At 40.0% G+C, this 18,497-nt stretch overlaps 1 protein-coding gene across 1 annotated transcript; it reads left to right on the plus strand.

Annotated features, from left to right (window-relative positions):
• Positions 1-3,507: 3,507 nt before the first annotated feature.
• On the plus strand, positions 3,508-5,063 carry LOC120271882 (WD repeat-containing protein RUP2-like). The gene is given in 2 exon segments (XM_039278561.1): positions 3,508-4,641; positions 4,643-5,063. Coding segments are annotated over 2 exon segments (1,122 nt in total). The 5' UTR covers positions 3,508-3,759; the 3' UTR covers positions 4,883-5,063.
• Positions 5,064-18,497: the final 13,434 nt, after the last annotated feature.

Genomic DNA, 18,497 nt, shown 5'->3' on the forward strand with positions numbered 1-18,497 from the left:
AAGGCGCTTCAACGACAACCACTCCAAGCAGCATTCCACAGTCACCCGATGTTTTTCGCTCTTACGAATTTGAAGTCAAAAATTCTTTTCGATCGCATGATTTCGAAGTACATCCTCGAAATGTTTCGACATCGCCAAAACGTCATGTCAATATCCAACGACAACACTTCGAACGATCTCGACGAGGAAGGAAGACATCCCACACCGCCGTGGTCACCATGGGGACGAATGGAGCACTGCAGTAATCTCAATTCCTCGCCAACACTTCACCAAATGAAAAGATCAATATGTTAAGCTTTGAGAGTATAATGCGTTTTAAGCGATAATGACAATAGTTAAACGTTAAATTAAATACTTAAGCAATTAACTAATAACGTAAAGGACTAGTAAAATACGTTAACCAAACTGACTTTTGACTATATTTAAACAATAACGACCCCAGACAACCTGAATAATTAAAAGAAAAGGAACTTACAAATCTAGTAAACCTCGCTTTTCATTAGATTCTGCAATGGCACATTTTCTCGCCTCGACGACAAGATCAACTACAAAGACATTTCAAGATGGAGTAGACGCGATACATCCGCCGGAAGTCAACATCGCTTTTCGATTAGGGCAAACCGCTTTTATATCCATCCGGTGTGATGAACTTAACCTCGACAAGAGAAACTTCGAGACCCCATCGCCACATATCTCGCCTAACACCAACTCCCAAGAAGTCTCGAGCCGCAACATTAGCACTCTTCCCTCCCCGTCAATCTAGCAATACCACAAAAACTCTCCATAATATATCGGTCGAAAACCAAATCGCATAAACCAAATGAAATGAAGAACAAAAAGAAGACGAAGAAGAAGAAGTAGAAGATGTAAAGAACAAACAACAAATGGAAAAGGGCAAAACAAAAAGTGCATGCCAGTATGTATGCAGAGGTTAGACTCAGACGTGATGTGATTGGGCGTATTTTTTTCCCTCCATCCCAAAGGCAAAAAGGGAAATATATGTCACCGTCATGCTAGGAAGACATATCGTCATCGCTCGAATGAAAAGTTCTCAACTCAACATGAGTCTCTCGTAAACGCCAGCTTTTTTTATGTTTAAACGTATACATATAGTGTTTAAAAAAACGGTTAATTGTTTAACTAAAGTCTATATCATTTAAATAATATGTTATTGTTTTAAATCGAATGCTTTCAACGACATCGCTGAAGATGAGTACCTCCCGGGTCACCGCTTTAAAACATCTTTACGTATTTTCTTAAACAATCGCATGTCATTGTTTAAAAGAGTAACTCGAGTAGTGTTTAACTTTTTCTATCGTTTTACACCGCTGTCATTGTTTAAAGAGTAACTTTTTCTTAAACACCGTTGTCACTGCTTAAACATATTTACGTATTTTCTATCGTTTACAACGACGCTCTTTTGTTTCCCACATTGTTTGTTTTTACTAGGTCTATGTTTAAATTTCGTAAGTTCACATCAAATAAGCTTGTTTCGCTTTTTATTTATAAAAGATTTACAACATTTACAACATTTACAACGTCTCGCCGACTTTGGACACTCACGACTCGACCCGTGAGTAACGAAACAAGTGTCTCGACATTCGAATGCTCACGCGGTCGCATAACATGCGCATCAACTTGAACCCCGCATAACGCATGAAACATTAAAAAGGTTAAACAACACACATTCATGAAAACGACTATTAATCAATGTGTCACTGGTCGGACTTAAACGAAGATCCCGATAGTTAAAACACGTAACGTAATAGTCAGTACACTCGACGTAATGTTCTTAAATGGTAACTGTAAAAGTCTCAGTGATAAATATCAACCCCGCCTTAAATGACGTTTTCCCGATCTCCTCCTCTAGAGAATCCTCCGCAATCACGAAATCACGTGAAAAATTTCTTTTCTACCCAAGTCGAACGCTCGCTTAATCGCTCGCCCGTCATCCACCCAACAAGAATCCTCTCAGATTCGTGCAATTATGAGAGCATTTGATCAAGCTGAAAAAGATAGTTTAACTTGTATGCGTGATCAGGGCTAAACGATTCTCAAGATAAGGGCAAGGTCTCACTGAAACATCCTTTTTAGATAGAGTGGTCGGGTCTCACTGGGAAAGAGTGAGGACGAGGAGGAGGAGGATGACTGAGGACGCACGAGTGAGTGGTTGTCCACGGGAGTGGTTCTTTTCCGGTTATTTATGGTGTGAATTCCACGAGCAGGTCGACTCTTCATATCCGAGAAAAAGTTAAACGATATGGCCGACATCGATCGATCGAGAACGAATCTAGTGTTCTGAGAATTATGTTACCGCGATAAATTTTTAATGCGTCATTAATTTTTATGCACGGGATACCATAACCTTGCCACCGCCAAATGAATTCGTATCAAACGAAAAAGATCACCGCTTTTTACGCAGAGACTTTCTGAGAATTTACTATCGCTAATACGAATAGCTATACATGTAAAAGATAACGTTAAACCGAGATGTGAAGTATTACACTGGATACGATAATTATTAAACATATTAGTAAAAATATTTAAACGTTAAACCAAGCGAAAGTCCCTTCAAAAAGTTGAACACGATGTGATTTTGGCTTTTCCTTTCCCACCATTTTCGTACAAAATCGGGATTTCACAACACTGATCCCATTTCAGTGAACTGGTAGGGTAAAAGTAAGTTAAACACTAACCAGGCATCGTCCGGGTGCAAAGTAGGAGGGGTATTTGTAAGCTAAAAATTACGAGGGATGAACAGTAATTTTCCCTAATAACAATAAAGGAAACGAAAAGGTATATTGCATGAGGGAGCATCTCAAGTTAGACTGGTAGTGTTTGTGAATAGTTATAAAGACGTGTGGGTCTACCCTGAACCATGAGATCTAAATCCTTTTTCTTTAAATTGGTGGAGCATTCATAGCCATGAACTAATTTGATATATGAACGTATCTCATAGCCAACAACTTGGTATTGCTTGATTTATTGTCGGAATACATTATAGCCTTAAATTTCAATTAATTAATATATCTATCCATATACATGACTCTTTGTGCCATCTGATTTTTTCCATATCCACAACCTTCTTTAATATGAGTGAATAGGCAGCTCTCCTTTACAACCTCTACTTAGAGCACCACTTATAACTACTTTTTTTAAGATGATTTATTAAGTGCTAGTAGCAAAATAATAAAAATAAAAACACAAATAATATATGAGTTTAGTTGCAGATATACACCTCTTACAAATTATATAAATATATCTATTATAATTTAATATATTAAAATCCACATATATATACACAGATATACAGTCAATATTTCAACACATATATTTACCAACAAAAAAGTTGATGTTCGAATTTTTATATCTAAACAACTAAAGACTCTATTTAAGACGTAAAGTCGAAAACAAACGATGATATTGGAAAGACTCAAGTAGTTCTCAACAGATATATTTTTACTCTCGTTTTGTGTAAGTTTCGATATCGGAACACTACCAAAATAAGAACTTTAGGTTTTTAAATTTACTCAAAACGTACCGTGCCAATAAATGTAATAAGGCTTGGATGAAAAAAATAAGAATGATAACAAAAAAATAAAAAAATAAATAAATCCAAAAGAAGAAGCCAATGAGGATCCACATCCTCCAATCTCCTCCTCAATTCTCATTGGCTCCAAACTCACAAACAACCCAAGAACCAAATCCATTCAAAGACCACCACTACCATTCTTCACAAAAATGAATAATACATAGGCCATGACCAGCCCTTCCAAGCTCTCCCTTCCTTCCTCCACTAAACCAAAACAAAACATCAACCTTCAACACCAACACCAACAACAACCTCAACCTCAACTTCAACCTCACCACCCTCAATGGCAATTCCACCTCTCCACCGTCGTCTCCCCTCCATCCACCTCCCACGCCATCTCCGACGTCCTCGGCTCCATCAACTTCCACCCATCCCACCACCTCCTCGCCACCGCCGGCATCTCTCGCAAAATCCGCATCTTTAACGTCCCAACTCTCATCAGCAACCACAACCCCACCACACGTTATCTCGATCACAAATCATGCTGCGAGTTCTACATATGCGCACCGGCAAAGCTAAGCACCGTGCGGTTCCGCGCAGGACTCATTGGCGCCGGTGACTACGACGGAGTCGTGACCGAGTACGACTTAGAGAAGCGCGTGGCCGTGTTCGAGCGAGACGAACACGGCGGAAGACGAGTGTGGAGCGTGGCTTACTCGAGTGATCACACGTCGACGCTGTGCGCGTCCGGGTCGGATGATGGCACGGCGCACATATGGGATGTGCGCGCGCGGGCGCGCGCGGAGATTGTTAGGCCGGGTGCGCGCGGTGAAGCGGTGTGTAGCGTTGAGTTCGAGCCGGATGGAGTTGGGTTCGGTGTTGGGTGCGCTGATAGGAGTGCGTATGTGTATGATGCTCGAGCGCTTGGTGCCGGGCCGGTTTGCGTTATGCGTGGACATGGACGTGCTGTTACTTATGTTAAGTTTGTGGGTGAAGGGAGAGTGGTGACTTCAGGGGCTGATGGAAGTCATAGGTTGTGGAGAAGAAGGGATGGAGAAGAAGGTGGGAAGGAGGAGAGGGTTTATAGAGGACATGAGAATGAGAGGAGTTTTTGTGGGGATGGAGGTTTGGAGAAGTGGTGGGTTGATTGGGTGTGGGTCTGAGAGTGATGAGGTTTATGTTTATGATTTGAGGTGGGGAGAACCTGTTTGGGTTGAGAAGTTTGGGTCTGAAGGGTTTGTTAGTTGTGTGAGTTGGAGAGAAGGTGGAGATGGTGAGGATGGAGTGTTTGTTGCTGGTGGAAGTGATGGGACTTTCAAGGTGTTTTTGGTGAGGAGAAACACTGATTAGATTGATTCAAGATGATGATGATGATGATGATGATGATGATGATGATGATAATGATTTTTTTTTGGTTTGATATAATATAGAAAAGAAAGAATAAGCGGAGGAGGAGGATGATGATGGTTTTGATTGTTTGTTTTGATTTTGTTTTTGAGTACTAACAAGAAGACAGTTTGGCATTGCTTGATGTTTTTGCGTTTGGGCTTCTTGAGTTGTGTGTCGGACGGAGGTTGTTGGGATCCCAAATATTATACATTTTTTTTATGGGATTCTTTTAAAATACATAAATTAATAGGTACTGATCTATATACATGTTTTTAGTTTTTTAAGTCACGTTATAGATTCCATGTTTGATTGTTGACACAATAAAATGTTTGATTTTTTTAATTAACTTGAGTTATTATTGAATCATCAAAATGAGCATATTGTTCATGAACAAAAATAAGCATATTATTTTATGGACTTATGTTTTTTAGTTTTTTTAAGTAAATGTATCGGTTTTCTAAACAAAATAAAAATAAAAATATTTAGCCTAATTAGAATAATAAATTAAACATATTCATAGAGCTCAAATATTAATAAAATCTTTTATAATTACATATGATATAAGGGCTTAGACAGGATGATCTTCTCTCTTTTATTTACCCTTCTAACAAATTTTTTCATTAACATGTTTACCTACACCCTTAACTCCAGAATTCTTTCGAAGTCCCTCTTAGGCATTGTGGGAATGTATGCATATTCAAATACAAGCAATGTACTTATTTTATTAACTAATGGTATCGAAGTATCTTCTATTAAGTTGAAGGCATTTTAGGCCTTATAATCAATTTTCTAAAAAGCTACTTTTTTTAATCTAAATATAGTCACCTCCAACATGGCTTTTTAGTCTCACCTCTTAATTGCTTTAGATCATCTTTTATCTTGAAGTTTCTATCTTCAGAAGACACCCTCAATATTAAACTTAAAAGTTCTTATTCTGTTAATTTGCTATTGTCTCGTTATCTGAAATATATAAATATATGTGTGTGTTTTAGAGACAAAATTACCTTTCTATATTGGTGCATTTTTCAATCATTTCCTATTTGATGGCAATTTTCTAATTACCCAATTTGGTCATTCAAGTGCTTAGAGACTTTTTTATGGGTAGACTTAGCTAAATTTAGCCCTTGTCAAATAGAAACGGCTTTGTAAATTTCAAGATCAGTGTTGGGGTTGGGCCAACCCAACTTGGGTCCCTTCTCATGTGTGGGTCACATGGGTAAGTAACTTAACTTACTTACCTCTCACATAAAAGAATGAAGAAAAAAATAAATTAGTTTAAAAAAACATTAAAAAAAGGTGAAGAAAGAAAGAAAGGGAGAGAGGGTTTTTGAGAGGGTGGTGAGTCTTTTCTCAATCCTCTTGCTCAAGAGAAGGTGTGACCCTAGTGGTTTTGGCTTCCATCGTGCTCCTTCTGGTAATTCTTTGCTTTATTTCCCTCGTATTCCATCTTTCATGATGATGTAATGCTGCAAGACTAAGAGTGTGTTACTCTTAATGGTGTATGTGATCCTACAGTGTATTAGAGAAGCTTGTAATCCCAGTTATTGTTGATATAGTGGAAGATTGTGGGGACATATGTCCAGAGTGGTTTTCCCTTCGTCTTGAGGGGTTTTTCACAATTTTTCGTTATGCCCTTCATGTGTTTGATGAATTTTTACCCTATGAGTGTAGTACCGCACATGTTTTAGGTGGAACTGTTTCTTGACAAAAAGTGATCGAGATACTGCGCGTGTGTCCCACAAACGAAGTGGTATCAGAGCTAGGTTGGCGGTGTTTTTCCCCTTTTGTGTGAAGCAAGATGGAAAACAACAATGGGAGGATGATTAGCTTGAATGGGAACAATTGGCAAATATGGAAAGCAAAGATGGAGGATCTCCTATACTCCAAGGATCTTTATGACCCAATTGATGGAAAGAAGCCGAAGATATGTCCGAAGATGATTGGAAGAAAGAGAACCCGAAAAAGCCGTGGCTTGCATTAGACAATGGCTTGATGATGTGGTTTTTCATCATGTGTCTAATGAGATTAGTGCGGAGAGCTTGTGGAAGAAACTACATGACTTGTATGAGAGGAAGGCGGAGGGGAACAAAAGCATTTCTCATAAGGAAGCTTGTGAACTTGAAGTATAAAGAGAGTGGCGCAATTGGGGGGCATTTGAATGAAATGCAAAGTATTGTGAATCAATTAGCATCAATGGAAATGGTCTTGGATGATGAGTTGCAAGCCTTATTGTTGCTAAGCTCTTTACCGGAGAGTTGGGAAACCCTTGTTGTCTCTCTTAGCAATTCTTCACCGAATGGAAAGTTGACAATGAGCCAAGTCACAAGTAGTTTGTTCAATGAAGAGGTTAGAAGAAAGTCATCATCGGAGGTTTCAACATCATCCCAAGCTTTGGTTTCCGAGGAGAAGCGAGGAAGGTCAAAGAGTAGAGGGTTCAAGAAAAATGAAAATGGTGGAGGGAGATCCAAGTCTAGGAATGGCTTGAAGTGCTTCTATTGCAACAAGGTTGGTCACATGAAGAGGGAGTGTAGAAAGTTCAAGAATGAACAAAAGAACAAAGAGCAAAGGGGCCAAGAAGCACATAATGCTAATGTAGTCGACAAAGATGATGGTTTGGTGATTGTCTTTGCCAACGGAAATGATTGCTTTAGCACTACTTGTGATGCAAGTTGGGTGATTGATTCCAGAGCTTCATTCCATGCAACTCCTTGTAAGGATTTCTTTACTACATATGAGTCAAAAGACTTAGGGGTGGTAAAAATGGGCAATAATGGCACTTCCAAAATTATCGGCAAAGGCGATGTGTGTATTGTGACTAGTGTGGGTCACAAGCTAGTTCTTAAAGATGTGAGACACATTTCGGATTTGAGATTGAATTTGATATCCACCGGTATGCTTGATGATGAAGGGTTTGAATCACATTTTTCTCAAGGTGTATGGAAGCTTACCAAGGGATCTCTTGTTGTGGCAAAAGGTGTGAAGACTTGTACTCTTTACAAGACGGAGGCTAATCTAGTTAAAGGTGAAGTAAATGCTACTCTTGAAGATTCCACTATCAATTTATGGCATCGGCGGCTTGGGCACATGAGTGAGAAGGGGTTAGAAGTCTTGAAGAAGAAGAATTTGCTTTCAAAAATCAAAGGTTCATCACTTAGTCCTTGTGATCATTGTTTGAAGTGAAAGCAACATCGGGTCTCTTTTGGGAGTACTAGTACCCGGAGAACTAATATTCTTGAACTAGTTCATTCGGATGTTTGTTGGCCAATGGAGGTGAAGTCACTTGGAGGCTCCTCGTACTTTGTCACTTTCATTGATGATGCTTCTAAGAAGGTTTGGGCTTATGGCATGAAGAATAAAAGTGATGTGTTTGAAATCTTTAAAAGATTTCACTCTATGGTTGAAAGGCAAACCGGCAAGCTTCTCAAGTGTCTTAGAAGTGACAATGGTGGAGAATATTGTTCTTGGGAGTTCAAGGATTATTGTAGTAAGCATGGTATAAGACATGAGAAGACCGTTCCTTACACTCCTCAACACAATGGAGTGGCGGAGAGGATGAACCGTACTATATCGGAGAAGATTCGGAGTATGTTGTCTTCGGCAAAGCTACCTAAATGTTATTGGGGTGAGGCTATGAGCACCGCTTGTTACTTGATTAATCGATCTCCCACTTATGCATTAGATTGTGAAACACCGGAGATGGTGTGGAGTGGTAAAGATGCTTCTTATTCACACTTGAAGGTATTTGGTTGTAAGGCCTTTGTACATGTGCCCAAGGAACAAAGGTCTAAGCTTGACATGAAATCCATAGAGTGCATCTTCTTGGGTTATGGTGATGATGAGTTTGGATACAAACTTTGGGATCCTAAAAATCGAAAGCTCATAAGGAGTAGAGATGTTGTCTTTCAAGAGGATCAAACTTTGGAAGATTTTGGGAAGGATGAAACTCCAAAGCAACCAACCTTTGAAGACTTTGAAGAGATTCAAGATGTATCATCTTCAACTCATGGTAATGAGGAGTAATCCAAGATGAAGGCCAAGAAAAATGATAAGTTTCCTCAAATGTTGATGAAGATGCAAATGAAGTACTCATGAGAATATGGATCATAACAATGATGATGAACTTGACGATGAAGTTATTGAACATGATGATGCTCAAGATGGGGAGCCTTCACATGAGGGGGAGCCAACAACCTTGAGGAGATCGGATCGGCCTAGGAAACCATCTACAAAGTATTACCATCACCGAGAATTATGAACCGGAGAACTTTCAAGAAGCACAAACTCATATGCAAAAGGAGAAGTGGATAAAAGCTATGCAAGAAGAAATGAAATCTTTGCATGAAAATCACACGTATGAGTTGGTGGAACTTCCCTAAAGGGAAGAAAAGCATTGATGAACAAATGGGTCTACCGGATAAAAACTTGAAGAACATTCCTCTCAACCAAGGTACAAAAGCAAGGGTTGGTTGTGAAAGGCTTTGGGCAAAAGAAAGGCATAGATTTTGATGAAATTTTTTCTCCGGTGGTGAAGATGACTTCAATTCGAGTTGTGTTGGGATTAGCCGCAAGCATGGACTTGGAGGTTGAGCAACTGTGATGTGAACCGCCTTTCTACATGGTGACTTGGAAGAAATAATTTACATGAAGCAACCGGAAGGGTTTAAAGTCAAAGGAAAAGAGCACATGGTTTTCAAGTTAAAGAAAAAGTTTATATGACCTCAAACAAGCCCAGCAAGGCAATGGTACAAGAAATTCGACTCATTCATGGAGAGTCATGGGTACAAGCGAACATCTTCGGACCATTGTGTATTCATCAAGAGGTATGATGATGGTGACTTTATTATTCTATTGCTCTATGTGGATGACATGTTGATTGTTGGACATGATACTAACAAGATTGTTAAATTGAAGAATTCGTTGAGTAAGTCTTTTTGCTATGAAGGACTTAGGACCGGCAAAAAGCAAATCTTGGGTATGTCCATAAGACGTGATAGAAGAGCTAAGAAACTATGGCTATCACAAGAGAAGTACATTGAGAAAGTACTTGACCGTTTCAACATGAAGGGTGCAAAGCCGGTGAATACTCCACTTGAGTCATTTCAAATTAAAACAAAAGCAACCCAAGTGAGAATGAGAAGAAAAAGTAAAGATTATCCGGTATGCATCGGTGGTGGGGAGCTTGATGTATGCTATGGTTTTGCACAAGACCCGGATGATATGCATATGCCGTTGGAGTGGTTTTGTAGACACCTTGCTAATCCAAGCAAGGGAGCATTGTGAAGCGGTCAAGTGGATCTTTCGTTATTTGAGAGGCACTTCTAGGACATGTTTATGTTTTGGAAGTGGTAAGCCCGTATTGGAAGGATATACGGATCGCGGATATGGCGGAGATCTTGATACAAGAAAGTCAACATCCGGGTTTTTGTTCACTTTTTGAGGGGAGCCGTATCTTGGCAATCAAAGTTGCAAAAAGTGTGTTGCATTGTCTACAACGGCGGAGTACATTGCAATTACGAAGCATGCAAGGAGATGTTATGGATGAGTTCTTAAATGAATTGGGACTCAAACAAGGAGGTATGTTATCCATTGTGATAGTCAAAGCGCAATTCATTTGAGCAAAAATTCAAGTTTTCATTCAAAAAGCAAGCACATTGATATAAGGTATCATTGGATAAGAGATGCCTTGGAAAACAAACTCTTAGAGCTAGCAAAGATCCATACGGAGGAGAATATGTCGGATATGTTGACTAAACCCATACCGAAAGACAAGCATGAGTATTGTAGGAGTTGGGCCGGAATGGAAGGAGCTAGCTTTCTCCTAGTGCAAGGAAAGTCACATGAGTCGGTAGGGGGAGATTTGTTGGGGTTGGGCCAACCCAACTTGGGTCCCTTCTCATGTGTGGGTCACATGGGTAAGTAACTTAACTTACTTACCTCTCACATAAAAGAATGAAGAAAAATAAATTAGTTTAAAAACATTAAAAAAGGTGAAGAAAGAAAGAAAGGGAGAGAGGGTTTTTTGAGAGGGTGGTGGTCTTTCTCAATCCTCTTGCTCAAGAGAAGGTGTGACCTAGTGGTTTGGCTTCCATTGGTGCTCCTTTGGTAATTGCTTCTTTATTTCCCCTTGTATTCCATCTTTCATGATGATGTAATGTGCAAACTAAGAGTGTGTTACTCTTGAATGGTGTATGTGATCCTCTAGATAGTATTAGAGAAGCTTGTAATCCCATTATTGCTTGATATGAGTGGAAGATTGTAGGACATTGTGTCCGGGTGGTTTTTCCCCTCGTCTTGAGGGGGTTTTTCTACAATTTTTAGTTATGCACCCTTCATGTGTTTGATGAATTTTACCTATGAGTGGTCTCACTTGTTTTAGGTGAACTTTGTTTGCACAAAGGAAGTAATCGAGATACACGGTGTGTCCCGACAAGAATCAGTTGGGGCACTCTTAATCTCTATGAATTCAATACCACCTTACTAGATAAATAATGGTAGAAAGCTTGCTTTCACTAAACATGCAGGTGCTGGTAGTGAGTCATTTGATTCAATTACTACCATAAGGGTCACATCGAACTCACCATTACAACCCTATATTTGGAATGAGGCCTTAACTTCTTTCTAGGATGATTAATGGCTCAACATGAGAGCCCCTTGAGATATTTGGCTAGATCTATTCCTTTCTTTATCATAATATATAGAACCACTTTTGTTTGTGATTTGCTTCTTGTCTATCTCTCCTACCATTATTTTAATTAAGCTTATTTAGTAGGTCCTTTTTCGCTTTCCCATTAATAGAAGTTTGGAGTTTTGAAATTAAGTAATAACAACTTCTCATTAGATCTTTCTTTCCCTAACTAAAAGATGGCAATCTCAAGCACCTCTTGGGTTAGCTCTTTGGAAAGGCTTATGCTATTGCAAAATTATTCTCTTTAATAAACTTATGTAAGATGCTTGACTTGATTTGCGAATTATTTAGTACAGATTGCATGATGGAGGCTCACCGAGTGGTGAGGTTTGATTTTCAAGGTGAGAGCAGCATTCCGGGAGTTGTGAATAGTGATTGTGTCTGAGTGGTTTGTCGCGTCGCTTGGGGTCTCCAATGGGTTCGCCCGCTCATTTTCCCCAAAAGCATGTAACAATTGACTATAGTTAGTCTTCCTAAGCATGGTTGTAATAGCTATATATCTACTATAATATGATTACTCTGCTATGCTACTATTAAAAAGGTTGATGACTTCTTTTGCATTGTATTTTTGCATCATGAATATGGAGCTATTTTAGACATTTATTTTGTCTTTTTAAACTATGTCTTTCTAACAATTTAGGCTATATATCGGAAGGCTTATATTTGATTGACTCATATATCAGGAGCACTTTGAAACTCCTGGCTTGTGTTGTTTTTTTGAAGTATTTAGTGGAAACAAAATAATCATATATTTTTTTTAATAATTGCTATAATATTCTCTAATTTGCTATGCAGATGATTGATTAATGATTATACAGAAAGACCAATCCTAAGCAAAGGGTGGATTCCATGTCAACATATTCAAACATTTTATTGTACTAACTAAAAATATGCACCGTTTGAACAAATAAAATATTGAAAAAATTTTTGTTAATGTTTTAGGTGATAGCAAATCTGTTCCATGGAAGAAAAAAAGATTAATATATATTATTTTTGATCAATCCACCGATAGATTTGGAGATAATTAAATAGAGCATATATATAATTGAATAAATCACAATTGATTAAGAATATAATATATGTTTTGATATATATAGAGTAATTATTATTTATGTCAATTCTTTCTTGGTCAATATCATTACTTAATTCTTGTTTATTTATTTTTTTATTCTATATTGATTTAACAAAAATATTTAAAAACACAAAATACTAAATAACAAACAATGTTTTTACTTAAAAAATAAAAATTATGTTCTCTTGGGGGAACCATGAATCAGCCTATTGGGAAAATGTTAGTGGAAAATGTCAAGTCATGAATCAGCCTGTTGGTAAAAAATTAGATGGTATGAAAGCACGCCACTTAAGGACAGGTGGCTAGGTCTCTTTACACAATGGTAGGAACCACTTATCTATGTTGCCACCTCCTACAAAGATTTTTGGCAATTAAGAGCGAGAACCTGCTACTGATACTCCATCATCTACCCCCTTCCCTAACATCAAAACGAGACGAAAAGATTTGGCGATGGGACCATAAGGGTTTTTCAGTAAAATCCTTCTACACCTTTTTGAACGATGGAGGACTCCAATGTTTGCTAAATAGATCATTATGGACCAGACAATGCCCCCCTCAAAATCAAACTATTCTTCTGGATAGCGCTACATAATAAGATCCTTACGCTAAATAACCTCACCAAGCATAGATGCAACAGGATATCGACCCCTACTTGTGTTCTTTGCTTGTCAACATTGGAAAGGGTGGATCACCTCCTCGTTACCAGCCCGATTTCTGCACGTATATGTGCACATTATGGGGCAATTTTTAATGCTGCAATGCCTTTTCAACACCCTTCTTGCGGCTTGGTCTGACTGGGTACTCAGGGGAAATCTTAGCCCTAAGCCTTTAGGAAACCTCCTTATCCGTGCAATATGCTGGGTCAACTAGCTTGAACGCAACAATGGGGTTTTTAATTTCATGGCATTAGATTTTTCTCCTTTTAAGTTGCAAAATTAACCAGCTGCTACTTTCTTGGATTCATGCATCCCGGACTTGATCAAGATCTCTTTGGAAGAGGTTGTTCCAGAGATCAAAAGGAAACCTCACTTTGCCAGGCATCCAACCCCTTTCGGATAGCAGCCTCGATGAACCACTCATTTAATGGCGAGATGATGTGAAATTTGCTCGGGCTAAGAAATCTTACGAGCTCCGGCGAATTCAACCCTATTCTTTTCTCCAAAGTCTATCGGTGGGGCGAGTTTTACTTTTGGTGACCATCCCGTTTCTTCTCCTCCATCTTGTTCTTCATATTATAATCTTCCCAGTTTTTTATGTACCATTTTTAATAAAACATGAGTTTATCCACTTTTCTCAAAATAATAAAATAAAATAAAAATTATGAAAGTGACATCTAACGGCAAAAGATCAAGATTCACACCGTACCTTGATGGACGGCTCAGATCACTCTATATGAAACATCCCTCCTTTTCTCAACCCTTTCTTCTTCACCGTCTCTGTGCTCACTCTGGAACCTTCTCTTCCCGCTATGAAAACCCTCGTCTCTCCAAACCCTCTCCATGGAATCGAAGCTATCCGAGTCCTACGCCATGGAAGTCCCAGAGCTACAAAAGGCACCGCCATTGAAAAGGTCTAATCTCTTCATCTTTCTTTATCATTGTCCCATTCCTCCATCTCATATATATCCATCTCCTCTATATTAATATTATTTGGAAAAACATTTTCTCATATTTTCATTAATTGTTTTTTTTATTGTTTTTATTGGTATTTTAATTGATAATACTTGTTTGTTAATTAAAGTTAATAATTTTTTTTAAATAAAACGGTATAGTTTTATTTTGGGAAAATTACTGTTTACCCCTCGATAATTTCAAAACTTCCCAAACGACATTATGAGTTTTTGCATCCCTCAGAACAACCATCTTGTGTTTTCACTTCGCTTTGTACACTAACGTTATGAAATTCATCATTGCCCTTAAACATTTTTGCATACATCATTCTTTGTTGCATTCCTTTTTGCATGTACTCGTTTCTTAAGCAATGATTCGTTTTTAAACATAGAACTCATTTCTTAAGCGGAGAGTTCGTTTCTTAGCGAAACCTCATTTCTTAAGCGGAAAACTCATTTCTTAAGCATGAAACCTCATTTTTAAACATAAAACTCGTTTTTAAACAAAAACATTAATATTTAAGCGAGAAAAACAAAATATTTACATGATAAATTAATCCACGGATATAAAACCAATTAATCTTGGTCACTCGTACATATTTAAATAGAAACAGCGATATTTAAGCACTTTTTAAGCGTAGCCTTGATATATTAAGCGAGAAACAGTCGATGGTTAAGCAAAGACAAACAAGCGTATAAGCAGAGAACTCATTTCTTAAGCGAGGCTTATTTTTAAAGCGAGACCTCGTTGAGTAGGGACATTTGAGTATCTCGTCGTCGGCTGATCTCATGCGAGCAGCTTGAGTCTTGAGCTCCGAGATCGGCGGCGATCTCGAAGGTGGCATGCTCGTGTGGGGTCTTAAAGGAGAAATCTTTATTGGGCGTTGGCGATCCGGGTTGGCGGCGTTCCTCGGTGAGTCGGGTGGTGAGGTCTTGGGTGGCGGCGTCCGGATAAGGCGAAAGTGAACTTGAGCGGAACCATTCTCATTGCGGAGACCGCAGACATGGATAGCGATAGGGTTAGGGTTAGGGATCGTTCAGGGGTTTTGGATCCATGGTGCCTAAGTCGGTGGCGGGAGCGGAGGGAGGAAGCGGTGCGGAGTGAGGGTTCGATCTCGCCGTCTTCGTCTTCGTCTTCATACAGTCTTCACAGCAGTCGAGCCCTCAGTCTCTTTCATCTTCTTCGTCGAAATCGACCTCGGGGAGACCGCATGCTCCTCGATGCGTCGAGCGAAGGCATCGAAGGTTGCACTCAGTACATGTTTAAATAGAAAGCAGACGATATTTAAGCACTTTTTAAGCGTAAGCGCAATATATTAGCGAAACATCGATGGTTAAACAAAGACAAACAAGCGTATAAGCGGAGAACTCATTTCTTAAGCAGAGAACTCATTTCTTAAGCAGAGGCTTCATTTTTAAGCGGAGACCTCATTGAGTAGGGACGTTGGTATCTCATACGTCGTCGATCTCATGTGAGCGGCTTGAGTCTTGAGCTCCGAGATCTGGCGGCGATCTCGAAGGTGGCGTGCTCGTGTGGGGTCTTAAAGGAGAAATCTTTATTGGCGTTGGCGATCCGGTTGGCGCGACGTTCCTCGGTGGTCGGAGTGGTGAGGTCTTGATGGCGGCGTCGGATAAGGCAAGTGAACTAGAGCGGAACCATTCTCATTGCGGAGCCGCATGACATGGATACTGATAGGGGTTAGGGTTAGGGATCGTTCAGGGGTTTTGGATCCATGGTGCCTAAGTCGGTGAGCGAGGAGCGGAGGGAGGAAGCGGTGCAGATGAGGGGTTCGATCTCATGCCGTCTTAGTCTTCATCTTCGTCTTACGTCTTCTACATGCGTCGACCTCGTCTCTTTCGTCTTCTTACGTCGATGGAGCCTCGGGGAGACCGCATGCTCCTCGTCGTCGGCGAAGGCGTCGAAAGGTTGCGCTCGTGCAGTATTTAAATAGAAACAGCGATATTTAAGCACTTTTTTTAAGCGTAAGCGCTGATATATTAAGCGAAACATCGATAGTTAAAGCAAAGACGAAACAAAGCGTATAAGCGGAGAACTCGTTTCTTAAGCGGAGAACTCATTTCTTAAGCAGAGAGCTTATTTTTAAGCGAGACCTCGTTGAGTAGGGACGTTGAGTATCTCGTACGTCGTCGATCTCATGTGAGCAGCTTGAGTCTTGAGCTCCGGATCGGCGGCGATCTCGAAGGTGGCGTGCTGGTGTGGGGTCTTAAAGGGAGAAAATCTTTATTGGCGTTGGCGATCCGGTTGGCGGCGTTCCTCGGTGGTCGGAGTGGTGAGGTCTTGATGGCGGCGTCGGATAAAGGCAGAGTTTGAACTTGAGCGGAACCATTCTCATTGCGGAGGCCATGACATGGATATGCAATAGGGTTAGGGTTAGGGATCATTCAGGGGTTTGGATCCATGGTGCCTAAGTCGGTGGCGAGGGAGCGGAGGGAGGAAGGCGGTCCTGGGATGAGGGGTTCGATCTCGCCCGTCTTACGTCTTCGTCTTCATGACGTGCTTCCACATCAGTCGACCTCGTCTCTTTCGTCTTCTTACGTACGTCGACCTCGGGAGACCCGCATCTCCTACGTCGTCAGGCGAAGGCGTGAAAGGTTACGCTCAAATGCGTATTTAAATAGAAACAGCGATATTTAAGCACTTTTTTTAAGCGTAAAGCGCATGATATATTAAGCGAAACATCGATGGTTAAACGAAAGACAAACAAGCGTATAAGCGGAGAACTCGTTTCTTAAGCAGGAGAACTCATTTCTTAAGCGAGAGCTTATTTTTAAGCGAGAGACCTCGTTGAGTAGGGGACGTTTGAGTATCTCGTCGTCGTCGATCTCCTGTGAGCGGCGAGTCTTTGAGCTCGAGATGCTGGCGGCGATCTCGAAGGTGGCGTGCTCGTGTGGGGTCTTAAAGGAAAAATCTTTATTGGCGTTGGCGGTCCAGGTTGGCGGCGTTCCTCGGTGGTCGGAGTGGTGAGGGTCTTGGTGGCGGCGTCCGGATAAGGCAAATTTGAACTTGAGCGGAACCGATTCTCATTGCGGAGGCCATGACATGGATATGATAGGGTTAGGGTTAGGGGATCGTTCAGGGGTTTGGATCCATGGTGCCTAAGTCGGTGGCGAGGGAGCGGAGGGAGGAAGCGGGCGCGGAGTAAGGGTTCGATCTACGCCGTCTTAGATCTTACGTCTTCATACGTCTTCCCACATCGTCGACCTCGTCTCTTTCGAAATGCTTCTTCGTCGTTGACCTCGGGGAGAGGCCGCGTCTCTCACTCGTCGTCGGCGAATGCGTCGAAAGGTTGCAGCCTTTTTCTCTGAACATGAAATCCCATTTTTAAATGCAGCGTGGTATGATTGTGGTAGCGTGTTTTGTCTCATTTTGGCCGGTCCATGCTACGATAAAGAGATTTTTGGGGGTGATAAATCTGCTAGCTTCGTTCTTAATCAGAGGGCCTCATTTTAAACAAAACCTCGTTCTTAAAGCGACTCGTTTTCTTAAGCGAGGCCTCGTTTTTTTAAGCGAGAAAGCATCTTTCTTAAGCAGAAAAGCTTCGTTTCTTAAGCAGAAAAACTTCGATTTTTTTAAACAAAAACTCAGTTTTTAAAATAGAAAAGCTCGTTTTTTTAAGCGAAAGCTCGTTTTTAAAGCGAGCACTCATCTGCTCGTATTTTTAAATAGAAGCTACGTTTTGAATAGAAACTCGATTTTATGCAAGGGGCGTTATAGTGAACCATCATCGCCTTGCATAACTCCACGCGAGGACACGATTTAGATCAAAAAATTCCAAATTAACTCTATCGATCATCTATTAGATGTTTGGGGGTTTAAAAATCGTTGTATTGAAGGGAAGGGGTTTTGAGGGTGCAAAAACTAGCAGGGGTGTTTTTAGCGATATTCTGAGCTTACAGGTGTTTTTGACAATTTCCACTTTTATTTTTAATGAAAAAAACTTATTTAAATAATTAAGTTTTATAATTGAAGAAATTTTAGATGGAATTAGACGTTATGAACCAATTCCTTTTTAAAAAATAAATATAATAATATATTTTTATAATAATTTATCGGATCTTTCGGCCAGGTGGTTATTCCACATCGTGAAATAAATGTGGATAAATTACAGATTTTATTAAATAGGCAGACTACAAGATAAAAATCTCTATCCAAAAGTGAGGAGAGGAAATTCCCATCATTTTAAATTCT

Source organism: Dioscorea cayenensis, chromosome 11 (genome assembly GCF_009730915.1).
Source record: "Dioscorea cayenensis subsp. rotundata cultivar TDr96_F1 chromosome 11, TDr96_F1_v2_PseudoChromosome.rev07_lg8_w22 25.fasta, whole genome shotgun sequence".
NCBI lineage: Eukaryota > Viridiplantae > Streptophyta > Magnoliopsida > Dioscoreales > Dioscoreaceae > Dioscorea > Dioscorea cayenensis.